The 27,880-nt window shown below is 46.8% G+C and overlaps 1 protein-coding gene and 1 long non-coding RNA gene across 3 annotated transcripts; both read right to left on the bottom strand.

The window, feature by feature from the left end:
- Window positions 1–365: 365 nt before the first annotated feature.
- Window positions 366–1,861, bottom strand: LOC123730804 (uncharacterized). Its single transcript, XR_006762236.1, has 2 exons — window positions 1,198–1,861; window positions 366–859 (listed from the first exon to the last, which is right to left on the bottom strand). It is a non-coding gene; the product is annotated as an uncharacterized lncRNA (long non-coding RNA).
- Window positions 1,862–2,320: 459 nt separating this feature from the next.
- LOC106588035 (tubulin polymerization-promoting protein family member 3) lies at window positions 2,321–27,880 on the bottom strand. 2 transcript variants are annotated; one of them, XM_045708431.1, is made up of 4 exons: window positions 27,730–27,880; window positions 8,081–8,283; window positions 7,319–7,472; window positions 2,321–5,138 (listed from the first exon to the last, which is right to left on the bottom strand). In XM_045708431.1, exons 2-4 carry the CDS (start codon window positions 8,266–8,268, stop codon window positions 4,947–4,949), a joined length of 534 nt encoding a protein of 177 aa, XP_045564387.1. In that variant the 5' UTR covers window positions 8,269–8,283; window positions 27,730–27,880; the 3' UTR covers window positions 2,321–4,946. The 2 variants fall into 2 exon arrangements, with proteins under 2 accessions (XP_045564387.1, XP_045564388.1); XM_045708432.1 differs by having other exon boundaries at window positions 8,081–8,280; window positions 27,730–27,865.

Raw genomic sequence — 27,880 nt, 5'->3', positions numbered from 1 at the left:
AATACAATGTAACACAGACTAGTTACCTGTTTATTAGGAGAATACAATGTAACACAGACTAGTTACCTGTTTATTATATTAGGAGAATACAATGTAACACAGACTAGTTACCTGTTTATTAGAATACAATGTAATACAGGCTAGTTACCTGTTTATTAGGAGAATACAATGTAACACAGACTAGTTACCTGTTTATTAGAATACAATGTAACACAGGCTAGTTACCTGTTTATTAGGAGAATACAATGTAACACAGACTAGTTACCTGTTTATTAGAATACAATGTAACACAGACTAGTTACCTGTTTATTAGGAGAATACAATGTAACACAGACTAGTTACCTGTTTATTAGAATACAATGTAACACAGACCAGTTACCTGTTTATTAGGAGAATACAATGTAACACAGACCAGTTACCTGTTCATTAGGAGAATACAATGTAACACAGACCAGTTACCTGTTTATTAGGAGAATACAATGTAACACAGACTAGTTACCTGTTCATTAGGAGAACACAATGTAACACAGACCAGTTACCTGTTCATTAGGAGAATACAATGTAACACAGACCAGTTACCTGTTCATTAGGAGAACACAATGTAACACAGACCAGTCACCTGTTCATTAGGAGAATACAATGTAACACAGACCAGTTACCTGTTCATTAGGAGAATACAATGTAACACAGACCAGTTACCTGTTCATTAGGAGAATACAATGTAACACAGACCAGTTACCTGTTCATTAGGAGAACACAATGTAACACAGACCAGTTACCTGTTCATTAGGAGAATACAATGTAACACAGACCGGTTACCTGTTCATTAGGAGAATACAATGTAACACAGACCAGTTACCTGTTCATTAGGAGAACACAAACTAGTTACCTGTTTATTAGGAGAATACAATGTAACACAGACTAGTTACCTGTTTATTAGAATACAATGTAACACAGACTAGTTACCTGTTTATTAGAATACAATGTAACACAGGCTAGTTACCTGTTTATTAGGAGAATACAATGTAACACAGACTAGTTACCTGTTTATTAGAATACAATGTAACACAGACTAGTTACCTGTTTATTAGGAGAATACAATGTAACACAGACTAGTTACCTGTTTATTAGGAGAATACAATGTAACACAGACTAGTTACCTGTTTATTAGAATACAATGTAACACAGACTAGTTACCTGTTCATTAGGAGAATACAATGTAACACAGACCAGTTACCTGTTCATTAGGAGAATACAATGTAACACAGACCAGTTACCTGTTTATTAGGAGAATACAATGTAACACAGACTAGTTACCTGTTCATTAGGAGAACACAATGTAACACAGACCAGTTACCTGTTCATTAGGAGAATACAATGTAACACAGACCAGTTACCTGTTCATTAGGAGAACACAATGTAACACAGACCAGTTACCTGTTCATTAGGAGAATACAATGTAACACAGACCAGTTACCTGTTCATTAGGAGAATACAATGTAACACAGACCAGTTACCTGTTCATTAGGAGAATACAATGTAACACAGACTAGTTACCTGTTTATTAGGAGAATACAATGTAACACAGACCAGTTACCTGTTCATTAGGAGAACACAATGTAACACAGACCAGTTACCTGTTCATTAGGAGAATACAATGTAACACAGGCCAGTTACCTGTTCATTAGGAGAATACAATGTAACACAGACCAGTTACCTGTTTATTAGGAGAATACAATGTAACACAGACCAGTTACCTGTTTATTAGGAGAATACAATGTAACACAGACCAGTTACCTGTTTATTAGGAGAATACAATGTAACACAGACCAGTTACCTGTTCATTAGGAGAATACAATGTAACACAGGCCAGTTACCTGTTTATTAGGAGAATACAATGTAACACAGACCAGTTACCTGTTTATTAGGAGAATACAATGTAACACAGACCAGTTACCTGTTTATTAGGAGAATACAATGTAACACAGGCTAGTTACCTGTTCATTAGGAGAATACAATGTAACACAGACCAGTTACCTGTTCATTAGGAGAATACAATGTAACACAGACCAGTTACCTGTTCATTAGGAGAATACAATGTAACACAGACCAGTTACCTGTTCATTAGGAGAATACAATGTAACACAGACCAGTTACCTGTTCATTAGGAGAACACAATCTTTTTCTAGACATGAGAAGGCCTGTGGCTAAAGGCACATGCCATTGGACACTTCCTGGTTTGGTAAGTGATGATTGGCTCACTGAGTAATGACATTTGTTATAAATACCACTCAGAATCAGAATAACAGAAACCACAAACTAAAGAGAAACACTTTATTACCGTTTTTTTATTCATTACCAGTTTCTACAAACAAACAAATGAAAACAAACAAAAAAACAGAGAAAAATTAATTGAAACGTTTTGAAAGCAACGAGCGTTAAAGAAACAGTGTCAGAATAAAAAGCTAGCTAGTTCTAAAACAAGTCTTAAAGACGTAACCCTGAAACTATGAGTTTGAGAGATGTTTTGTACTGTAAGAAATATGAAATATACTGTAAGAAAGATGAAATATACTGTAAGAAAGTGAACTGAATTCAAAATCAAAGAGGCCGTTCATGGTTTGAAGCCTGTGGAACGCGGTACAATGTCAGATTATTTTACCAGAATGTATTTTTTTGTTGTTGTCTAATCGCGATCTTGACGCTGACGTTTTTACTTTACGGTGGATGTTTCGTTAAATTCCAGATCAACTCTTGCATCAGTATGTCACAGTCCAACTCAACATGTTAAAAACAAATCCAAGGTAAAGAAAGGTATGCTATATCACAGGTCTATGTACAGTCTCAGGGCAGGCCAGGTGTGACAGTGAACAGAGCATTCTGATCGAGTCATGTGTAAACACACATCGTTCATATATCTCTGTTTAAGGACATCACCTCACACAAGCTCTCTAACTATAACATCCTCAGAGTAAAAAGCATGCTCTCTCATCATCCCCAATTACAACACACACACACACACACACACACACACACACACACACACACACACACACACACACACACACACACACACACACACACACACACACACACACACACACACACACACACACACCCTCAGAACATATCAAAGATAAGAGAGGAACAGCCTCTGTCGACAGGGCCTGGGGTTGAGCCTGTGGTTAGGGGTCAAAGGTCAGAGTTCGGGGTTCAGGGTTTGGTCCCGACTGTAAGGGGGGAGGGGGGGCTAGGGGATAGTGACCCTGGAAGTGTCTCAAATGGTACTTTATTCCCTATATAGTGCACAACTTTATAGCAGGACCCATAGTGCTCTGGTTAAAGTAGTGGACTATATAGAGTAGGATGTCATTTGGGATACATCCCATGTTGTGGGCCTGTTGACCACCTCGCCTGGCCCGGTGGGCTACTGGTCCTGTTGACCACCACGCCTAGCCCGGTGGGCTACTGGACCTGTTGACCACCACGCCTGGCCCGGTGGGCTACTGGACCTGTTGACCACCACGCCTGGCCCGGTGGGCTACTGGTCCTGTTGACCACCACGCCTGGCCCGGTGGGCTACTGGACCTGTTGACCACCACGCCTGGCCCGGTGGGCTACTGGGCCTGTTGACCACCACGCCTGGCCCGGTGGTTTACTGGCCTGTTGACCACCACGCCTGGCCCGGTGGTTTACTGGACCTGTTGACCACCACGCCTGGCCCGGTGGGCTACTGGACCTGTTGATCACCACGCCTGGCCCGGTGGGCTACAGGACCTGTTGACCACCCGCCTGGCCCGGTGGGCTACTGGACCTGTTGACCACCACGCCTGGCCCGGTGGTTTACTGGGCCTGTTGACCACCCCGCCTGGCCCGGTGGTTTACTGGACCTGTTGACCACCCCGCCTGGCCCGGTGGGCTACTGGACCTGTTGACCACCACGCCTGGCCCGGTGGGCTACTGGACCTGTTGACCACCACGCCTGGCCCGGTGGGCTACTGGACCTGTTGACCACCACGCCTGGCCCGGTGGTCTACTGGACCTGTTGACCACCACGCATGGCCCGGTGGGCAACTGGACCTGTTGACCACCACGCCTGGTCCGGTGGTCTACTGGACCTGTTGACCCCCACGCCTGGCCCGGTGGTCTACTGGACCTGTTGACCACCCCGCCTGGCCCGGTGGTCTACAGGACCTGTTGACCACCCCGCCTGGCCCGGTGGTCTACAGGACCTGTTGACCACCCCGCCTGGCCCGGTGGGCTACTGGACCTGTTGACCACCACGCCTGGCCCGGTGGTCTACTGGACCTGTTGACCACCCCGCCTGGCCCGGTGGTCTACTGGACCTGTTGACCACCCCGCCTGGCCCGGTGGGCTACAGGACCTGTTGACCACCACGCATGGCCCGGTGGGCTACAGGACCTGTTGACCACCACGCCTGGCCCGGTGGTCTACTGGACCTGTTGACCACCCCGCCTGGCCCGGTGGGCTACAGGACCTGTTGACCACCCCGCCTGGCCCGGTGGGCTACAGGACCTGTTGACCACCCCGCCTGGCCCGGTGGGCTACAGGACCTGTTGACCACCCCGCCTGGCCCGGTGGGCTACAGGACCTGTTGACCACCACGCCTGGCCCGGTGGGCTACTGGACCTGTTGACCACCACGCCTGGCCCGGTGGTCTACAGGACCTGTTGACCACCACGCCTGGCCCGGTGGTCTACAGGACCTGTTGACCACCACGCCTGGCCCGGTGGGCTACAGGACCTGTTGACCACCCACGCCTGGCCCGGTGGGCTACAGGACCTGTTGACCACCCCGCCTGGCCCGGTGGGCTACAGGACCTGTTGACCACCCCGCCTGGCCCGGTGGGCTACAGGACCTGTTGACCACCCCGCCTGGCCCGGTGGGCTACTGGACCTGTTGACCACCCCGCCTGGCCCGGTGGGCTACTTAGCCTTGGTTTTCTCCTCGTAGGTTCCGGCGTTCTTGTAGGAGCCAACGTAGCCCGTTTTCTCCACCAGCTCCTCCCGCCCGCCTTTACCCCTCCCCTTCCCGCTCTCGTCGAAGCGCTCTTTGTGGGAGCCTGTGTACTTGGTGGTGTCCGTCAGTCTGTCCACTGCGGCTGTCTTCGCCATTTTCTGTGGAGGGAGGGGGGGAGACGGGGGGGGCGGACAGTAACAGAAACCATGTTGTCATGTCGGTGTGTTAAACCAATACAGTTCTGTTTTAATGGTAAACTGCTACTGTAGGTTCTCTTGACAAACTCCAGCGTTGGGGTTACAACGGGTCTAAAAGGTCCCTAGAATCTGAATGTTGTACACAGGAGGAAACAGCTGGAGATGGATAGGTAGAACCGCTCCCTAAAAAGGGATTACTTTAAATCAATTACCATTTCTTAAGTCAAAAACCAACAGCCGCTCTTAGATAAAGAGGTTGAACTCTGGTTCAATTCACAGCATGAGAACAGCCAGCCAGTGTTAACAGATAATAAAACACACACACACACACACACACACACACACACACACACACACACACACCAGCCAGTGTAAACAGATAATGGTGTTGGAGGAAAAAAAACTTAGGTAAGACACACACACACACAGACAGACAGACAGACAGACAGACAGACAGACAGACAGGAACAGACAGACAGACAGACAGACAGACAGACAGGACACACACAGACAGAGAGACATGACAGACAGACAGACAGACAGACAGACAGACAGACAGACAGACAGACAGACAGACGAGACACACACACACAGACACACACACACAGAGAGAGACAGGACAGACAGACAGACAGACAGACAGACAGACAGACAGACAGACAGACAGACAGACAGACAGACAGACAGACAGGACACACACAGAGAGAGACAGGACAGACAGACAGACAGACAGACAGACAGACAGACAGACAGACAGACAGACAGACAGACGAGACACACACACACAGACACACACACAGACACACACACACACACACACACACACACACCTCACCGATGAAGCCAGTCTCTTATAATGGCTATGATGTCATGAAAGTGAGTTGGTTCAGAGCGAGCCAGAGCACTGAGACGGTTTGGATAGGAGAGCTGAGTACATTCACTACATTCACTCAGGCACGTCTAAACAACCTCCTTGACTTCAGAATTGTGTGATAAACACACCGTACTGTTACTATCCTCCTCCACAACTGTCCTATCTACCCTCAAGTGACAGTAGACTACTTTGCCAGGCCTTACCCCATATTCATTTATGTACATAATCTCACCACACACTTGAAGATGTGTTACAGAACAAGACAGTGTTTATTTAGCCGGCTAACATGTCAATAATGAAAGTTGATTAGTTGTAGTCGTATAGAAGTAGTAGTAGTAGTAGTATATTAGTAGTAGTAGTGTAGTAGTAGTAGTGTAGTAGTAGTAGTAGTAGTGTAGTAGTAGTATAGTAGTAGTATATTCGTAGTAGTAGTAGTATATTAGTAGTAGTAGTGTAGTAGTAGTAGTGTAGTAGTAGTAGTAGTAGTGTAGTAGTAGTAGTAGTAGTAGTAGTGTAGTAGTAGTATAGTAGTAGTATATTAGTAGTAGTAGTAGTAGTATATTAGTAGTAGTAGTGTAGTAGTAGTAGTAGTAGTGTAGTAGTAGTATAGTAGTAGTATATTCGTAGTAGTAGTAGTATATTAGTAGTAGTAGTGTAGTAGTAGTAGTAGTAGTAGTATAGTAGTAGTATATTCGTAGTAGTAGTAGTAGTATATTAGTAGTAGTAGTAGTGTAGTAGTAGTGTATTTGTAGTAGTAGTAGTAGTAGTAGTAGTAGTAGTAGTAGTAGTAGTAGTAGTAGTAGTGTAGTAGCAGCATAGTAGTAGTAGTAGTAGTAGTAGTAGTAGTAGTGTAGTAGTAGTGTATTTGTAGTAGTATATTAGTAGTAGTAGTAGTAGTGTTGTAGTAGTAGTAGTAGTAGTAGTGTATTTGTAGTAGTATATTAGTAGTAGTAGTAGTAGTAGTAGTAGTAGTAGTAGTGTAGTAGAAGTACGGGTGTAGTAGTAGTAGTAGTAGTAGTAGTGTATTTGTAGTATCTGTAGTAGTAGTAGTAGTAGTAGTAGTAGTGTATTTGTAGTAGTATATTAGTAGTAGTAGTAGTATATTAGTAGTAGTTGTAGTAGTAGTGTATCTGTCATACCGTGACTCCTACATTGGTGGGCTCATTACTCTCAATCAGCTTGTCGACAGACAGCAGTATATCTGTCGTGTAGTAGTAGTATATTAGTAGTAGTAGTAGTAGTAGTAGCAGTAGTGTATCTGTCGTACCGTGACTCCTACGTTGGTGGGCTCCTTGCCCTCTATCAGCTTGTAGACAGACGTTAGGGCCTCCTCTTTGCTCTGACCTTTAAACCTCTTAGGGGCCAGCTCCTCCAGGGCTCTCTGGAATTCCTCGTAGGTGATCACCCGGGACGTCTTTGCTCTGCAACCGTCAGAAAGCAACAGCTGTTCCACAACACTGTTCTGAAGTGGATTTAAACTCTTTAACTGTCAGAAAACAACAGCCGTTTCACAACACTGTTCTGAAGTGGATTTAAACTCTTTAACTGTCAGAAAACAACAGCCGTTCACAACACTGTTCTGAAGTGGATTTAAACTCTTTAACCGTCAGAAAACAACAGCCGTTCTACAACACTGTTCTGAAGTGGATTTACCTGAGTATTATCAGTACTAGTATAAGTATTATGTAATAATAATAATAATAATGGGCCAATTGCAACTAACATTGGCCACTATATTATCGCCAGCTGATCTCTCTTAAACCATGAACAAGTTCATTTTAATATGGCCCAGTGCCCCCTGGGTGGGTGGAGATTACCCTTAAGGACCAATGGAATGGTCTAAAAATGCGCAAACTCCGCCAATCCCGGGGCACTGGGCCATACAAAACAAACTCGCTCATGATTTAAGAGAGATCAGTTGGGGATAATCTAGTGGCCAGTGATGTTTGAAATTGGCCCATAAATAATAATAATAATAATAATGTATTAGATTGTTATTATGTTGTAGTTGGTTGTTATTGAAACTCACTTGACTTTAGTGAAGACGATATCCACGTCAGTGCCGGTGACATTCTTCCCGTCGATGATCTTGCAGTCCTTACACAGTTTAGCCCAGTTCTTCCCGTTCATCTCCTTCCCTGTAGCCTTGGTGTCTCCGTGGATCGCAAACTTCTTAAAAGAGCTCATCAGCTGTTCCAGGTCCGTGCTCTCCGCCATCTTGAAGAATATCTACTAAATAAGACAACATGGGTCATTATAAATATGTAAGCACTTTTGTCTGACACTAAAGCATGTTTATAATTTTGTTTTTTAAAGAAGCAGGTGCATTTAAAGCAGCCTGATTACAAGACTCAAGCTGTGTTCGAATACCCATACTAACATACTGTATACTACATACTTAATGAGTACATACTATTAGTTCATTTTAGAATACTGTATACTACATACTTAATGAGTATATACTATATACTATTAGTTCATTTTAGAATACTGTATACTACATACTTAATGAGTATATACTATATACTATTAGTTCATTTTAGAATACTGTATACTACATACTTAATGAGTATATACTATATACTATTAGTTCATTTTAGAATACTGTATACTACATACTTAATGAGTATATACTATATACTATTAGTTCATTTTTAGAATACTGTATACTACATACTTAATGAGTATATACTATATACTATTAGTTCATTTTAGAATACTGTATACTACATACTTAATGAGTATATACTATATACTATTAGTTCATTTGTAGAATACTGTATACTACATACTTAATGAGTATATACTATATACTATTAGTTCATTTTAGTATACTGTATACTACATACTTAATGAGTATATACTATATACTATTAGTTCATTTTTAGAATACTGTATACTACATACTTAATGAGTATATACTATATACTATTAGTTCATTTTAGTATACTGTAAACGAAGAGTATCGTTCCAGTTGAGCGTACTTTAAAATAAAAACAATCCTAGAGCTTCTCCCGTCCACCGGAAGTTGATGCCGTTGCTATGCAACGTCTTGCTAGCTAGTTAGCATAACAAAATCACCAGCTAGACGTTTTACGATGTCGGGGTGTGTTCGTAAATTCATTAATGGAGTGCCAGAGTACTTCATTCTGGGCCTTCCCGTTGTCAGATTGTCAGTTCGTATATATCTCGGAGCGTTCAGAGCTAAATATATATATAACTAACATACTGTGTATATATATATATATATATATATTTGGACGCTCTGGTCGAGGAGTAGGGTTGATCCGAGCGTTCAACGGCAGTCAAACACCCAAGCTAACTGGCTAACGTTGGCTAGCTACTTAAAAAATATATATATTTTAAATTTGACACATTTTATTGATAGTGGAAAAGAGTCATCTTGCAGGATAAAAATGTAGTCTGAAATGATGGACGTCTTGATATCGGTCACACTGGTGGCTGTAGTTGTGAATGGCCTGGCTAGCTGCTTCCAGACAGCTCACTGTGACCATTATACTCTCTCTCCCTAGCAGAGCTGGTCAGGCTGCTTCCATATTAACTCTGTTCCTGGCAACAATTTCATTTATCTTTTTTGTTTGTTGTTTGCGCCGACGTTTACTGACACCGGTCAAAGCTTATTGAAACGCACGACGACTATACCACTTAACTAAGAATGATGTGAATAATCAAGTCAATAAACGTTGGGTAATAAGATAGCAGATCGTTAATATACTGCCTGGCTAGTTAGATGTATCGGTAGGCAACTAACGTTAGGTAACTAGCTAACATACTGCTGCAACGCTATGCACTTCTTAAGGACAGCGCTGTCACGGTTGTCGTAAGGATTTGACCAAAATGCAGTGGGAATATGTATACTCATCTTCTTTTTATTTGAAGAAGGAGAAACAAATAAATACAAATACAACAAACCGAAACAGTCCTGTCAGGTGCAACAAACACTAAACAAGGAACAACTACCCACAAAACCCCATAGAAAAAATACCCCTCTTAAATAGGACCTTCAATTAGAAGCAACGAGGAGCAGCTGCTTCCAATTGAAGGTCAACCCCCTTTAACTAAACATAGAAAATAGAAAGACTAGAACGAACATAGAAATATACTAAATTAGAACATTAACCACAACCCCGAAACACATAAAACAAACACCCCTCTTACATAGTAACATAGACCAACAAACCCCCGAAACACACTAAACAAACACCCCCTGCCACGTCCTGACCAAACTACAATAACAAATAACCCCTTTACTAGTCAGAACGTGACAAGCGTAGATAATATGTTTTCAGCCAACATAGCGTGTAACAAAACTTATTTCAAAAGTTATTACTTTATTACATTGCTCAATTAAAATAAAAAATAAAATAAAAAACATTTGTCATAATTAGTTAAAGCAATGAATTTGTATCTGCTCTCCTCAGGCTGTATATTCCCCCCCCCCCCATTTTCTCCAATCTGAAAACGTAGTGAAGCCACACACATTTTCTGAAGAATTGCATTATGGGTCCTAAAAGCATGGATATAGTGTACACTGCATGTTTACTTCGTATTTTGGCAAATTTAGTACGACATCCGGGAACTTTTGACATACTAACTACTAACTAACATACTAACTATGACCAATGAGCATACTATATACTCAATTCACCTCACAAATATTACGGTTAGTGTGGTTAGTATGAGTTTTCTAACACCTTAAGACTTTCTATACTGCTCAAAAAAATAAAGGGAACACTAAAATAACACATCCTAGATCTGAATGAATGAAATAATCTTATTAAATACTTTTTTCTTTACATAGTTGAATGTGCTGACAACAAAATCACACAAAAATAATCAATGGAAATCCAATTTATCAACCCATGGAGGTCTGGATTTGGAGTCACACTCAAAATTAAAGTGGAAAACCACACTACAGGCTGATCCAACTTTGATGTAATGTCCTTAAAACAAGTCAAAATGTGGCTCAGTAGTGTGTGTGGCCTCCACGTGCCTGTATGACCTCCCTACAACGCCTGGGCATGCTCCTGATGAGGTGGCGGATGGTCTCCTGAGGGATCTCCTCCCAGACCTGGACTAAAGCATCCGCCAACTCCTGGACAGTCTGTGGTGCAACGTGGCGTTGGTGGATGGAGCGAGACATGATGTCCCAGATGTGCTCAATTGGATTCAGGTCTGGGGAACGGGCGGGCCACGCCATAGCATCAATGCCTTCCTCTTGCAGGAACTGCTGACACACTCCAGCCACATGAGGTCTAGCATTGTCTTGCATTAGGAGGAACCCAGGGCCAACCGCACCAGCATATGGTCTCACAAGGGGTCTGAGGAACTCATCTCGGTACCTAATGGCAGTCAGGCTACCCCTGGCGAGCACATGGAGGGCTGTGCGGCCGCCCAAAGAAATGCCACCCCACACTATGACTGACCCACCGCCAAACCGGTCATGCTGGAGGATGTTGCAGGCAGCAGAACGTTCTCCACAGCATCTCCAGACTCTGTCACGTCTGTCACGTGCTCAGTGTGAACCTGCTTTCATCTGAGAAGAGCACAGGGCGCCAGTGGCGAATTTGCCAATCTTGGTGTTCTCTGGCAAATGCCAAACGTCCTGTACGGTGTTGGGCTGTAGGCACAACCCCCACCTGTGGACGTCGGGCCCTCATACCACCCTCATGGAGTCTGTTTATGACCGTTTGAGCAGACACATGCACATTTGTGGCCTGCTGGAGGTCATTTTGCAGGGCTCTGGCCGTGCTTCTCCTGCTCCTCCCTGCACAAAGGCGGCGGTAGCGGTCCTGCTGCTGGGTTGTTGCCCTCCTACGGCCTCCTCCACGTCTCCTGATGTACTGGCCTGTCTCCTGGTAGCGCCTCCATGCTCTGGACACTACGCTGACAGACACACAAACCTTCTTGCCACAGCTCGCATTGATGTGCCATCCTGGATGAGCTGCACTACCTGAGCCACTTGTGTGGGTTGTAGACTCCGTCTCATGCTACCACTAGAGTGAAAGCACCGCCAGCATTCAAAAGTGACCAAAACATCAGCCAGGAAGCATAGGAACTGAGAAGTGGTCTGTGGTCCCCACCTGCAGAACCACTCCTTTATTGGGGGTGTCTTGCTAATTGCCTATAATTTCCACCTGTTGTCTATTCCATTTGCACAACAGCATGTGAAATGTAATGTCAATCAGTGTTGCTTCCTAAGTGGACAGTTTGATTTCACAGAAGTGTGATTGACTTGGAGTTACATTGTGTTGTTTAAGTGTTCCCTTTATTTTTTTGAGCAGTGTATAATGGATGTTCCATAGTATAGTATTTCTTTGAATGGCATATGACATGCATACTTGATCCCATGGTAGATACCTTGTCAACGACTAAAGAACATGTCAAAGTTTACTTGACTGATTTGTTGTGTTCGTTTTGTACCTACTAATAACGTCTGTCTCTGCTCCAGATGACCCTCGGGACTTTAACATGAATATCACATCTCCTCTAACACCACTCGACTTGACCTCTCAGTCCTTCCCTTCAGGGATCTGGGTTCACACAATCTGTTGAAACGATTCCTTTACTTAAAAATAAAAAAAAGAGAACAGGAGAGGAGGAGGAGAAGGAGGCAGAGAAGCGAGGAGAGGAGAGAGGAGGAGGAGAGGAGAGAGGAGGAGGAGAGGAGAGAGGAGGAGGAGAGGAGAGAGGAGGAGGAGAGGAGAGAGGAGGGAAGAGGAGGAGGAGAAGGAGGAGAGAAGAGAGGAGAGGAGGGAAGAGGAGAAGGAGGAGAGAAGAGAGGAGAGAAGACAGGAGTGGGGAAGAGGAGAGAGGAGGAGGAGAGGAGAGAGGAGGAGGAGAGGAGAGAGGAGGAGGAGAGGAGAGAGGAGGGAAGAGGAGGAGGAGAAGGAGGAGAGAAGAGAGGAGAGGAGGGAAGAGGAGAAGGAGGAGAGAAGAGAGGAGAGAAGACAGGAGTGGGGAAGAGGAGGAGGAGAAGGAGGCAGAGAAGCGAGGAGAGGAGTGAGGAGGAGGAGAGGAGAGAGGAGGGAAGAGGAGGAGGAGAAGGAGGAGAGAAGAGAGGAGAGGAGGGAAGAGGAGAAGGAGGAGAGAAGAGAGGAGAGAAGACAGGAGAGGAGAGAAGGAGGAGAGAAGAGAGGAGAGGAGGAGGAGAGAAGAGAGGAGAGGAGGGAAGAGGAGAAGGAGGAGAGAAGAGAGGGGAGGAGAAGGAGGAGGAGAGAAGGGACTGGAGGAGAGGTCAAGGAGAGGAGAGAACATCATGTGTTTCCAGAACCCATCCTGCAGCTCTTCACAGTCCGAGAACTCCAGTCTTGAAGGTTCACATCTTTAACACAGCTAATGAATAAGAACCTGTGTTCTGATAGCTAGCTAGCCGTGGCTAACGTTAGTGTCGTCATGAAAAAGGGTCATGGGGGAAGCTCTACAATATTACGCTTTGTGAGAACGCTTAGAAGCAGGTAATGTTGAAAAGTCATCTTTACTTGGACTTTTTCTTAAATGTAGTTTTGTAATTGACTTAAACATGCAGACAACAACAACATTGCCAATAACCAAGGTAACCACGGGTTGTTTTCCCACAACGTTCTATTTAAGGCAGATCCCATGTCCACAGCCTTACTGGGGCACAATAGGATGACGGGAGGCCTCCTCTCTCTCTGGGGACAGAAGGACAGTTCTCTCTCTCTCTGGGGACAGAAGGACAGTTCTCTCTCTCTCTGGGGACAGAAGGACAGTTCTCTCTCTCTCTGGGGACAGAAGGACAGTTCTCTCTCTCTCTGGGGACAGAAGGACAGTTCTCTCTCTCTGTGGGACAGAAGGACAGTTCTCTCTATCTCTCTCTCTAGCTCTCTGTGGGACAGAAGGACAGTTCTCTCTCTCTCTCTCTCTGGGGACAGAAGGACAGTTCTCTCTCTCTCTCTCTCTGGGGACAGAAGGACAGTTCTCTCTCTCTGCGGGACAGAAGGACAGTTCTCTCTCTCTCTCTCTCTAGCTCTCTGCGGGACAGAAGGACAGTTCTCTCTATCTCTCTCTCTAGCTCTCTGTGGGACAGAAGGACAGCTCTCTCGATCTCTATCTCTCTGTGGGACAGAAGGACAGTTCTCTCTATCTCTATCTCTCTGTGGGACAGAAGGACAGCTCTCTCGATCTCTATCTCTCTCTATCTCTCTGGGGACAGAAGGACAGTTCTCTCTATATCTCTCTCTCTGGGGACAGAAGGACAGTTCTCTCTCTCTCTCTCTCTGGGGACAGAAGGACAGTTCTCGCTATCTCTATCTCTCTCTCTCTCTCTCTCTACAGTACAGGAGAGATCCCAGTTCCACAACCTGAATCTGACCCAATAGTTTCCTGGTATTTTCTCCTTACCAGATTACAATGGGTTGTGTATGATAGAAACCTATCTAGGAAGACAGAAAGAGGAAGGAGAGGAACAGAGACCAGGAAGGAGAGGAACAGAGACCAGGAAGGAGAGGAACAGAGACCAGGAAGGAGAGGGACAGAGACCAGGAAGGAGAGGAACAGAGACCAGGAAGGAGAGGAACAGAGACCAGGAAGGAGAGGGACAGAGACCAGGAAGGAGAGGAACAGAGACCAGGAAGGAGAGGAACAGAGACCAGGAAGGAGAGGAACAGAGACCAGGAAGGAGAGGAACAGAGACCAGGAAGGAGAGGAACAGAGACCAGTAAAGAGGAAGGAGAGGAACAGAGACCAGGAAGGAGAGGAACAGAGACCAGGAAGGAGAGGAACAGAGACCAGGAAGGAGAGGAACAGAGACCAGTAAAGAGGAAGGAGAGGAACAGAGACCAGGAAGGAGAGGAACAGAGACCAGGAAGGAGAGGGACAGAGACCAGGAAGGAGAGGAACAGAGACCAGGAAGGAGAGGGACAGAGACCAGGAAGGAGAGGAACAGAGACCAGGAAGGAGAGGAACAGAGACCAGGAAGGAGAGGAACAGAGACCAGGAAGGAGAGGGACAGAGACCAGGAAGGAGAGGGACAGAGACCAGGAAGGAGAGGGACAGAGACCAGGAAGGAGAGGGACAGAGACCAGGAAGGAGAGGAACAGAGACCAGGAAGGAGAGGGACAGAGACCAGGAAGGAGAGGAACAGAGACCAGGAAGGAGAGGAACAGAGACCAGGAAGGAGAGGACCAGAGACCAGGAAGGAGAGGACCAGAGACCAGGAAGGAGAGGACCAGAGACCAGGAAGGAGAGGAACAGAGACCAGGAAGGAGAGGAACAGAGACCAGGAAGGAGAGGACCAGAGACCAGGAAGGAGAGGACCAGAGACCAGGAAGGAGAGGAACAGAGACCAGGAAGGAGAGGACCAGAGACCAGGAAGGAGAGGACCAGAGACCAGGAAGGAGAGGGACAGAGACCAGGAAGGAGAGGAACAGAGACCAGGAAGGAGAGGGACAGAGACCAGGAAGGAGAGGAACAGAGACCAGGAAGGAGAGGGACAGAGACCAGGAAGGAGAGGAACAGAGACCAGGAAGGAGAGAAACAGAGACCAGGAAGGAGAGGGACAGAGACCAGGAAGGAGAGGAACAGAGACCAGGAAGGAGAGAAACAGAGACCAGGAAGGAGAGGGACAGAGACCAGGAAGGAGAGGGACAGAGACCAGGAAGGAGAGAAACAGAGACCAGTAAAGAGGAAGGAGAGGAACAGAGACCAGGAAGGAGAGGGACAGAGACCAGGAAGGAGAGAAACAGAGACCAGGAAGGAGAGAAACAGAGACCAGTAAAGAGGAAGGAGAGGAACAGAGACCAGGAAGGAGAGGAACAGAGACCAGTAAAGAGGAAGGAGAGGAATAGAGACCAGGAAGGAGAGGAACAGAGACCAGGAAGGAGAGGAACAGAGACCAGGAAGGAGAGGAACAGAGACCAGGAAGGAGAGGAACAGAGACCAGGAAGGAGAGGAACAGAGACCAGGAAGGAGAGGGACAGAGACCAGGAAGGAGAGGGACAGAGACCAGGAAGGAGAGGGACAGAGACCAGGAAGGAGAGGGACAGAGACCAGGAAGGAGAGGAACAGAGACCAGGAAGGAGAGGGACAGAGACCAGGAAGGAGAGGAACAGAGACCAGGAAGGAGAGAAACAGAGACCAGGAAGGAGAGGGACAGAGACCAGGAAGGAGAGGGACAGAGACCAGGAAGGAGAGGAACAGAGACCAGGAAGGAGAGGAACAGAGACCAGGAAGGAGAGGGACAGAGACCAGGAAGGAGAGGAACAGAGACCAGGAAGGAGAGGGACAGAGACCAGGAAGAAGAGAAACAGAGACCAGTAAAGAGGAAGGAGAGGAACAGAGACCAGGAAGGAGAGGAACAGAGACCAGGAAGGAGAGGGACAGAGACCAGGAAGGAGAGGAACAGAGACCAGGAAGGAGAGGGACAGAGACCAGGAAGGAGAGGAACAGAGACCAGGAAGGAGAGGGACAGAGACCAGGAAGGAGAGGAACAGAGACCAGGAAGGAGAGGAACAGAGACCAGGAAGGAGAGGACCAGAGACCAGGAAGGAGAGGACCAGAGACCAGGAAGGAGAGGACCAGAGACCAGGAAGGAGAGGAACAGAGACCAGGAAGGAGAGGAACAGAGACCAGGAAGGAGAGGACCAGAGACCAGGAAGGAGAGGACCAGAGACCAGGAAGGAGAGGAACAGAGACCAGGAAGGAGAGGACCAGAGACCAGGAAGGAGAGGACCAGAGACCAGGAAGGAGAGGGACAGAGACCAGGAAGGAGAGGAACAGAGACCAGGAAGGAGAGGGACAGAGACCAGGAAGGAGAGGAACAGAGACCAGGAAGGAGAGGGACAGAGACCAGGAAGGAGAGGAACAGAGACCAGGAAGGAGAGAAACAGAGACCAGGAAGGAGAGGGACAGAGACCAGGAAGGAGAGGAACAGAGACCAGGAAGGAGAGAAACAGAGACCAGGAAGGAGAGGGACAGAGACCAGGAAGGAGAGGGACAGAGACCAGGAAGGAGAGAAACAGAGACCAGTAAAGAGGAAGGAGAGGAACAGAGACCAGGAAGGAGAGGGACAGAGACCAGGAAGGAGAGAAACAGAGACCAGGAAGGAGAGAAACAGAGACCAGTAAAGAGGAAGGAGAGGAACAGAGACCAGGAAGGAGAGGAACAGAGACCAGTAAAGAGGAAGGAGAGGAATAGAGACCAGGAAGGAGAGGAACAGAGACCAGGAAGGAGAGGAACAGAGACCAGGAAGGAGAGAAACAGAGACCAGGAAGGAGAGGAACAGAGACCAGGAAGGAGAGGAACAGAGACCAGGAAGGAGAGGGACAGATACCAGGAAGGAGAGGGACAGAGACCAGGAAGGAGAGGGACAGAGACCAGGAAGGAGAGGGACAGAGACCAGGAAGGAGAGGAACAGAGACCAGGAAGGAGAGGGACAGAGACCAGGAAGGAGAGGAACAGAGACCAGGAAGGAGAGAAACAGAGACCAGGAAGGAGAGGGACAGAGACCAGGAAGGAGAGGGACAGAGACCAGGAAGGAGAGGAACAGAGACCAGGAAGGAGAGGAACAGAGACCAGGAAGGAGAGGGACAGAGACCAGGAAGGAGAGGAACAGAGACCAGGAAGGAGAGGGACAGAGACCAGGAAGAAGAGAAACAGAGACCAGTAAAGAGGAAGGAGAGGAACAGAGACCAGGAAGGAGAGGAACAGAGACCAGGAAGGAGAGGGACAGAGACCAGGAAGGAGAGGAACAGAGACCAGGAAGGAGAGGAACAGAGACCAGGAAGGAGAGGAACAGAGACCAGTAAAGAGGAAGGAGAGGAACAGAGACCAGGAAGGAGAGGAACAGAGACCAGGAAGGAGAGGAACAGAGACCAGGAAGGAGAGGAACAGAGACCAGTAAAGCGTACTGGGACGTAGCCATTGGGGGTGTGAGACATGATCTCACGCTGGAGATTACACAGTACTGATGCAGTCCCTAACACAAGGGTAGTCATGGTTACTGTCCCCTCATGCCTTCTCATTCCACATCACATAGAGAGTCCTTTTGGATGTTGCTACAACGTTGTAGTAGCTAATAGTTTGGTTGTTGCTGCAACATGTGGGTGGGTGGGTCTTAGATGGGTGTGGGTGGGTGGGTGGGATGTGGGTGTAGGTGGGTGGGTGGGTCTTAGATGTGGGTGGGTAGGATGTGGGTGGGTGGGATGTGGGTGTGGGTGGGTGGGGTGTGGAATAACGTATAGCTGTAGTAGAAAGCAGCTGTAGCAGCAGTAGTACTGTAGTTGTTATGACATTGAGTAATGAAAACACCAGTCATGGCTCTGTAGTGCTCTGTAGTGCTCTGTAGTGCTCTATAGTGCTCTATAGTGCTCTATAGTGCTCTGTAGTGCTCTATAGTGCTCTGTAGTGCTCTATAGTGCTCTGTAGTGCTCTATAGTGCTCTGTAGTGCTCTATAGTGCTCTGTAGTGCTCTATAGTGCTCTGTAGTGCTCTATAGTGCTCTGTAGTGCTCTATAGTGCTCTATAGTGCTCTGTAGTGCTCTATAGTGCTCTGTAGTGCTCTATAGTGCTCTGTAGTGCTCTATAGTGCTCTGTAGTGCTCTATAGTGCTCTGTAGTGCTCTATAGTGCTCTATAGTGCTCTGTAGTGCTCTATAGTGCTCTGTAGTGCTCTATAGTGCTCTATAGTGCTCTGTAGTTATATAGTGCTCTATAGTTCTCTGTAGTTATATAGTGCTCTGTAGTTATATAGTGCTCTGTAGTGCTCTGTCAGTTGTTATGGGACTAGTGAAGTTGATATTTCATAGTAGATGTGATTTAGAGTGAACAGAGTCTTGTCTGTGGAACAGCCAGTCAGCAGGGTCTAGAAGAGGAGGTGTTGCTGAAACAGTGGGTGGCCTTGGATAGAAGTCAGCTTCTCTCTATACCAGCTGCTTCCACTCTAGAAAACTTCCTCAACGAGGCCGTTCGTTTAGCAGCAATCACAAAACATACAGATAAAATCACATATTACAAACTACAGGATCAAGCTAGCAAAGGATAGCAAGCAAGTAGGATGGTAAAGTGCAGTGTAATTTCCTAATAAAACATGTCGGGAATAAGGCTTCATGTAAAGTGCCTGTGCTTTACCAGACAGTCGTAATCCAGAGGGATTTACTGGAGCAATTAGAGTTAAGTGCCTTGCTTATGGGCACATTGACCGATTTATTCACCTAGTTGGCTCAGGGATTTGAACCAGTGACCTTTCGGTTACTTGCCCAACGGTCTTAACCGCTAGGCTACCTACCGACCCGTGTGTGTGTGTGTGTGTGTGTGTGTGTGTGTGTGTGTGTGTGTGAGTGAGTGAGTGAGTGAGTGAGTGAGTGAGTGAGTGAGTGAGTGAGTGAGTGAGTGAGTGAGTGAGTGAGTGAGTGAGTGAGTGAGTGAGTGAGTGAGTGAGTGAGTGAGTGAGATAGTGAGATAGTGAGTGAGTGAGTGATATTGCAGACATGACTCTTAGTTTGCGCTGCCTAGCAATAATAATAGTGTGTGTAATGAACTGTTCTTGTGTAGGAGGTGCTGTGTGGGGGGGTGAAGCACAGTCCAGTGACAGACAGACAGACAGACAGACAGACAGACAGACAGACAGACAGACAGACAGACAGACAGACAGACAGACAGACAGACAGACAGACAGACAGACAGACAGACAGACAGACAGACAGACAGACAGACAGACAGACAGACAGAGCATTGCATCCTACAGCCAGAGAGTAGAAAGAGCATATTGAGAGAGAGAGAGAGAGAGACGGTATGTCCCAAATGGCACCCTATTCCCTGTACTGTATAGTGCACTACCACAGGCTCCTGGTCAAAAATGTGTGCACTATAAAGGCAATAGGGAACCAGTTGGGACGTAGAACCCAGATTCCACCCCTGCTCTTCCGTCTAGCACAGAGGACAAGTTCCCAGTGATCCTACCATTTAGAGAACCTCTCCATGGTGAAGAACCAGCTGATCAGTTAGACTCAGTCCCTGTGGAGGACTAGAGATACAAGGACTGCATCACTCCAGGTACTGTAGGCTGCAATGCATCACAAGGTTTTAGGTGGTGAATTTGCTATTTCATTCAAATCCCATTCAATTGGGGGCGGCAGGTAACCTAGTGGTTAGAGCCTAGTGGTTAGAGCGTTGGGCCAGTAACCAGCAGGTAACCTAGTGGTTAGAGCGTTGGGCCAGTAACCAGCAGGTAACCTAGTGGTTAGAGCGTTGGGCCAGTAACCAGCAGGTAGCCTAGTGGTTAGAGTGTTGGGCCAGTAACCAGCAGGTAGCCTAGTGGTTAGAGCGTTGGGCCAGTAACCAGCAGGTAGTCTAGTGGTTAGAGCGTTGGGCCAGTAACCAGCAGGTAACCTAGTGGTTAGAGCGTTGGGCCAGTAACCAGCAGGTAGTCTAGTGGTTAGAGCGTTGGGCCAGTAACCAGCAGGTAACCTAGTGGTTAGAGCGTTGGGTCAGTAACCAGCAGGTAGCCTAGTGGTTAGAGTGTTGGGCCAGTAACCAGCAGGTAGCCTAGTGGTTAGAGCGTTGGGTCAGTAACCAGCAGGTAGCCTAGTGGTTAGAGTGTTGGGCCAGTAACCAGCAGGTAGCCTAGTGGTTAGAGCGTTGGGCCAGTAACCAGCAGGTAGCCTAGTGGTTAGAGCGTTGGGCCAGTAATAAGCAGGTAGTCTAGTGGTTAGAGCGTTGGGCCAGTAACCAGCAGGTAACCTAGTGGTTAGAGCGTTGGGCCAGTAACCAGCAGGTAGTCTAGTGGTTAGAGCGTTGGGCCAGTAACCAGCAGGTAACCTAGTGGTTAGAGCGTTGGGCCAGTAACCAGCAGGTAGCCTAGTGGTTAGAGCGTTGGGTCAGTAACCAGCAGGTAACCTAGTGGTTAGAGCGTTGGGCCAGTAACCAGCAGGTAGTCTAGTGGTTAGAGCGTTGGGCCAGTAACCAGCAGGTAGCCTAGTGGTTAGAGCATTGGGCCAGTAACCAGCAGGTACCCTAGTGGTTAGAGCGTTGGGCCAGTAATAAGCAGGTAGACTAGTGGTTAGAGCGTTGGGCCAGTAACCAGCAGGTAGTCTAGTGGTTAGAGCGTTGGCGCCAGTAACCAGCAGGTAGCCTAGTGGTTAGAGCGTTGGCGCCAGTAACCAGCAGGTAGCCTAGTGGTTAGAGCGTTGGGCTAGTAACCAGCAGGTAGCCTAGTGGTTAGAGCGTTGGGCCAGTAACCAGCAGGTAGTCTAGTGGTTAGAGCGTTGGGCCAGAAACCAGCAGGTAGCCTAGTGGTTAGATCGTTGGGCCAGTAACCAGCAGGTAACCTAGTGGTTAGAGCGTTGGGCCAGTAACCAGCAGGTAGCCTAGTGGTTAGAGCGTTGGACCAGTAACCAGCAGGTAGCCTAGTGGTTAGAGCGTTGGGCCAGTAACCAGCAGGTAGCCTAGTGGTTAGAGTGTTGGGCCAGTAACCAGCAGGTAGTCTTGTGGTTAGAGCTTTGGGCCAGTAACCAGCAGGTAGCCTAGTGGTTAGAGCGTTGGGCCAGTAACCAGCAGGTAGCCTAGTGGTTAGAGCGTTGGGCCAGTAACCAGCAGGTAGCCTAGTGGTTAGAGCGTTGGGCCAGTAACCAGCAGGTAGCCTAGTGGCTAGAGCGTTGGGCCAGTAACCAGCAGGTAGCCTAGTGGTTAGAGCGTTGGGCCAGTAACCAGCAGGTAGCCTAGTGGTTAGAGCGTTGGGCCAGTAACCAGCAGGTAGTCTTGTGGTTAGAGCGTTGGGCCAGTAACCAGCAGGTAGCCTAGTGGTTAGAGCGCTGAGCCAGTAACCAGCAGTAATCCTAGTGGTTAGAGTATTGGGCCAGTATCCGAAAGGTTGCTGGATTGAATCCCTGAGCTGACAAGGTAAAAATCTGTCGTTCTGCCCCTGAACAAGGCAGTTTAACCCACTGTCCCCCTGAACAAGGCAGTTTAACCCACTGTTCCCTGGTAGGCCGTCATTGAAGATAAGAATTTATTCTTAACTGACTTGACTAGTTAAATAAATAAACAATTCTATGATGAACTGAATTAGCAGCATGGTTCTGTAAAATCTCTAGACTCTTCACTCCATCCATATGGTGATGAACTGAAATGGCAGTATTGCTCTGCTACTAATGTAAAGTACATTTACATTTTAGTCATTTAGCAGACGCTCTTATCCAGAGCGACTTGCAGTAGTGATTGCATACATTTCATTTCATGCATTTTTTTGTACTGACCCCCCGTGGGAATCGAACCCACAACCCTGGCGTTGCACACACCATGCTGGCATTGCAAACACCATGCTCTACCAACTGAGCCACAGGGAAGGCTATGATACATGGTAATGAACTGAAATGGCAGTATTGCTCTGCTACTAATGTAAAGTACATGGTAGTGTTGTAGATACAATACATGACCAAAAGTATGTGGACATCTGCTCGTCAATCACCTCATTCCAAAATCCTGGCCATTAATATGGAGTTGGTCCCCCCTTTGCTGCTAGAACAGTCCTCCACTCTTCTGGGAACAATTTCCTCTAGATGTTGGAACATTGCTGAGGGGACTTGCTTCCGTTCAGCCACAAGAGCATTAGTGAGGTTGAGCACTGATGTTGGGCGATTAGTCCTGGCTCGCAGTCGGCGTTCCAATTCATCCCAAAGGTGTTCGATGGGGTTGAGGTCAGGGCTCTATGCAGGCCAGTCAAGTTCTTCCACACCGATCTCGACAAACCACTTCTGTATGAACCTCGCTTTGTGCACGGGGGCATTGTCATGCTGAAACAGGAAAGGGCCTTCCCCAAACTGTTGCCACAAAGTTGGAAGCACAGAATCATCTAGAATGTCATTTTATGCTGTAGGGTTAAGATTTCCCTTCACTGGAACTAAGGGGCCCGGACCATGAAAAACAGCCCCAGACCATTCATCCTCCTCCACCAAACTTTACAGTTGAGCATTATGCTTAGGGGCAGGTAGCGTTCTCCTGGCATCTTCCAAACCCAGATTCATCCGTCAGACCACCAGATGGTGAAGTGTGATTCATCACTCCAGAGAACGTGTTTCCACTGCTCCAGAGTCCAATGGCAGCAAGCTTTACACCCCTCCAGCTGACTCTTGGCGTTGCGCATGGTAATCTAAGGCTTGTGAAAACCCATTTCATGAGGCTCCCCCGATGAACAGTTATTGTGCTGACGTTTGCTTCCAGAGGCAGTTTGGAACTCGGTAGTGAGTGTTGTAACCGCGCTATGCACTTCAGCACTCGCCGATCCCGTTCTGTGAGCTTCTGTGGCCTACCACTTCGCGGCTGAGCCGTTGTTGCTCCTAGACATTTCCACTTCACAATAACAGCACTTACAGTGCTGACCGGGGGCAGCTCTAGCAGGGCAGAAACTTGACGAACTGACTTGTCTATGGAGATTGCATGGGCTGTGTGCTTGATTTTATACACCTGTCAGCAACGGGTGTGGCTGAAATGGCCGAATCCACTAATTTGAAGGGGTGTCCACATAGTTTTAGTGTACAGTACATGTCATAGCAAGTTTACATCTATATCTGTGGTGAAGTCTGGTCACACACACACACACGCACACACAGACACGCACACGCACACACACACACACACACGCAGACACACACACACACACACACACACACACACACACACACACACACACACACACACACACACAAATCTGTGTTGCAGTCTGGTCTAGTCTGGTTGTCTCCCTGCAGGTTTCTAGGTTTCTTGACCCCAGTCTGAGCACCAGGCACGAGCCAATCAGCGTGTTAGTAGTGTGGACAGCAACAGACCCTGCAGCCAGTAGTGCACTAAATAGGAAAAGGGTGTCATTTGGGATGGGTCTGGTTGGTTCTGGCTTTCATCATCAATACAGACAAAACACTCTCCCTCACTGGATAACGTCTGTCTGCAGGGCTGTTGGAAATGGACACGTGTATAATTCTACGGTAGCAGCATCCTAATATGACATACTGTAATATAATAACAATGTATTATATGCCACTTGCCGTTATATCCAATGCAGATGCTTTCATCCAAAGTGATTTACAGTAAGGACAGTGAGTTATTTCATCCAAAGTGATTTACAGTAAGGACAGGGAGTTCTTTCATCCAAAGTGATTTACAGTAAGGACAGTGAGTTCTTTCATCCAAAGTGATTTACAGTAAGGACAGTGAGTTATTTCATCCAAAGTGATTTACAGTAAGGACAGTGAGTCCTTTGATCCAAAGTGATTTACAGTAAGGGCAGTGAGTTCTTTCATCCAAAGTGATTTACAGTAAGGACAGTGAGTTATTTCATCCAAAGTGATTTACAGTAAGGACAGTGAGTCCTTTGATCCAAAGTGATTTACAGTAAGGACAGTGAGTTCTTTCATCCAAAGTGATTTACAGTAAGGACAGTGAGTTCTTTCATCCAAAGTGATTTACAGTAAGGACAGTGAGTTCTTTCATCCAAAGTGATTTACAGTAAGGACAGTGAGTCCTTTGATCCAAAGTGATTTACAGTGAGGACAGTGAGTTCTTTCATCCAAAGTGATTTACAGTAAGGAAAGTGAGTCTGTTCATCCAAAGTGATTTACAGTAAGGACAGTGAGTCCATACATTTCCAGTATATGTGCTGTATGTGATTGCTGTAGGAATCTACATGCTGTATCATAGATCATCTCCCGATAGGTGATACTGTATCTCTGTTCACAGTTCTTTATCTTCTGTTAGCTTATCAATGGGTTTTTGTCATTGATCTCTTATATTGTACAGTGTGTAGAGTATGAGAAAGTATCTCTGTACTTGACCCCTACCTACATGTACATATTACCTCAATTACCTCTACCACGTACCCCTGGACATTGACTCAGTACCGGTATGCCCTGTATATAGCCTCCATATTGACTCTGTACCGTAACACCCTGTATATAGCCTCCACATTGACTCTGTACCGTAACACCCTGTATATAGCCTCCACATTGACTCTGTACCGTAACACCCTGTATATAGCCTCCACTTTGACTCTGTACCGGTCCCCCTGTATATAGCCTCCACATTGACTCTGTACCGTAACACCCTGTATATAGCCTCCACATTGACTCTGTACCGTAACACCCTGTATATAGCCTCCACATTGACTCTGTACCGTAACACCCTGTATATAGCCTCCACATCGACTCTGTACCATAACACCCTGTATATAGCCTCCATATTGACTCTGTACCATAACACCCTGTATATAGCCTCCACATTGACTCTGTACCGGTATCCCCTGTATATAGCCTCCACATTGACTCTGTACCGGTACCCCCTGTATATAGCCTCCACATTGACTCTGTACCGTAACACCCTGTATATAGCCTCCACATTGACTCTGTACCTAACACCCTGTATATAGCCTCCACTTTGACTCTGTACCGTAACACCCTGTATATAGCCTCCACATTGACTCTGTACCGGTAACACCCTGTATATAGCCTCCACATTGACTCTGTACCGTTACACCCTGTATATAGCCTCCACATTGACTCTGTACCGGTACCCCCTGTATATAGCCTCCACATTGACTCTGTACCGGTACCCCCTGTATATAGCCTCCACATTGACTCTGTACCGGTACCCCCTGTATATAGCCTCCACATTGACTCTGTACCGGTACCCCCTGTATATAACCTCCACATTGACTCTGTACCGGTACCCCCTGTATATAGCCTCCACATTGACTCTGTACCGTAACACCCTGTATATAGCCTCCACATTGACTCTGTACCGGTACCCCCTGTATATAGCCTCCACATTGACTCTGTACCGGTACCCCCTGTATATAGCCTCCACATTGACTCTGTACCGTAATACCCTGTATATAGCCTCCACATTAACTCTGTACCGGTACCCCCTGTATATAGCCTCCACATTGACTCTGTACCGGTACCCCCTGTATATAGCCTCCACATTGACTCTGTACCGTAATACCCTGTATATAGCCTCCACATTAACTCTGTACCGTAATACCCTGTATATAGCCTCCACATTGACTCTGTACCGGTACCCCCTGTATATAGCCTCCACATTGACTCTGTACCGTAATACCCTGTATATAGCCTCCACATTAACTCTGTACCGTAATACCCTGTATATAGCCTCCACATTGACTCTGTACCGGTACCCCCTGTATATAGCCTCGTTATTGTTATTTTATTGTGTTATAATTTTTTCTTTCGTTTAATTACCACATTTTTCTTAGTTACTTTTTAAAACTCTGCATTGTTGGTTAAGTTCTCGTAAGTAAGCACTTCACTGTGAGGTCTACACCTGTTGTATTATTCGGCGCATGCGACAAAATTAAATTTGATTTGGACAGCAAAATATTCTGATTATGATGCAGATTAATAATTGTATTTAACTGAACATTTTATCCACAGCATATTACTGGGAATGTTCTAAATGGTGTTCGCTTGACTTGAGCGAAATTGTCCAAAGTATAATTCTCTAATCTGTTTCTATAAACGTCAAATATTTTAAAAACTTTTTTCTAAACTTACAGTATATCGTCAAGATCTTTTCCCTCAACTCTTGACTGAAGTATTTGCCCAGAGAGGAAAGAACAGTGAGGTAATATTACCTGGTGTATATTATGCTAGGGGAGAGGGTAGCCGTGACTAATATATACACACGGGTGTGTTGTTATTCACACAGCCAGACACAAGTATTCACTAACCATTCAGGAACCACTGTACAAACCTAGAATCACCTCAATTACAGTTACAATCCATCCCACCCCACCCCCCCCCCAAAAAAAACCCAGCACTAATACATTACAAATACAAAATCAGCAGGCCAGAAATTAAACAATGTTTGATATTTTAATGATATCAATCGCTTCTCTATTTGTTATGTCAATATTAAATGTGTCACAGCAAAGCAATGCCATAGGAACATAACATAGTATCATAGCAACACACAACAAGCCGCTTCTCAGATCGCTAAGTCACAGATGAAGAAGGCTTGTAACAGGAACAGCATTGTTGAGCAGTAAAAAAAACCCAGCTCTGTTGATGATACAGTGTTAATGTTAGGATTGTTGTGCATATGCTGTGTAGCCGACAGGGATCTGGCATACACACACACACACACACACACACACACACACACAGAGAGGTAATCTACAGCCTACAGTACAGTTACCCAGCAGTAGTAGTAGCAGAGCCCCAGATCTCCCAGAGCCCCCAGATCTCTCAGAGCCCCCCCAGATCTCTCAGAGCCCCCAGATCTCTCAGAGCCCCTCCAGATCTCTCAGAGCCCCCAGATCTCCCAGAGCCCCCCAGATCTCCCAGAGCCCCCAGATCTCCCAGAGCCCCCTGATCTCCCAGAGCCCCCTGATCTCCCAGAGCCCCCTGATCTCCCAGAGCCCCCTGATCTCCCAGATCTCCCAGAGCCCCCTGATCTCCCAGAGCCCCCCTGATCTCCCAGAGCCCCCCTGATCTCCCAGAGCCCCCTGATCTCCCAGTGCCCCCAGATCTCCCAGAGCCCCCCAGATCTCCCAGATCTCCCAGAGCCCCCCAGATCTCCCAGAGCCCCCCAGATCCCCCAGAGCCCCCCAGACCTCTCAGAGCCCCAGAGCCCCCAGATCTCCCAGATCCCCCAGAGCTAGAAAGCAACACTAAACTGCAGCAGCTCTTACCTCTTGCTAATGTCAAGTCCCTTCTGCCTCTGTCTCTGTCCTGCACTGCCTCTCCTTGCCCCACCTCAAACGCCAACCCATACACTCAAATGAGCTTTAAAGGCTGCTGAGCATTTGTTATCATCTGTTTATCCCTGTCTCCATAGAGACA

The sequence above is a fragment of the Salmo salar genome, chromosome ssa26 (assembly GCF_905237065.1).
Source record: "Salmo salar chromosome ssa26, Ssal_v3.1, whole genome shotgun sequence".
NCBI classification, from domain to species: Eukaryota; Metazoa; Chordata; class Actinopteri; order Salmoniformes; family Salmonidae; genus Salmo; species Salmo salar.
Note: the sequence above shows the minus strand (reverse complement) of the source record. Positions and strands in the feature narration are given on the sequence as shown.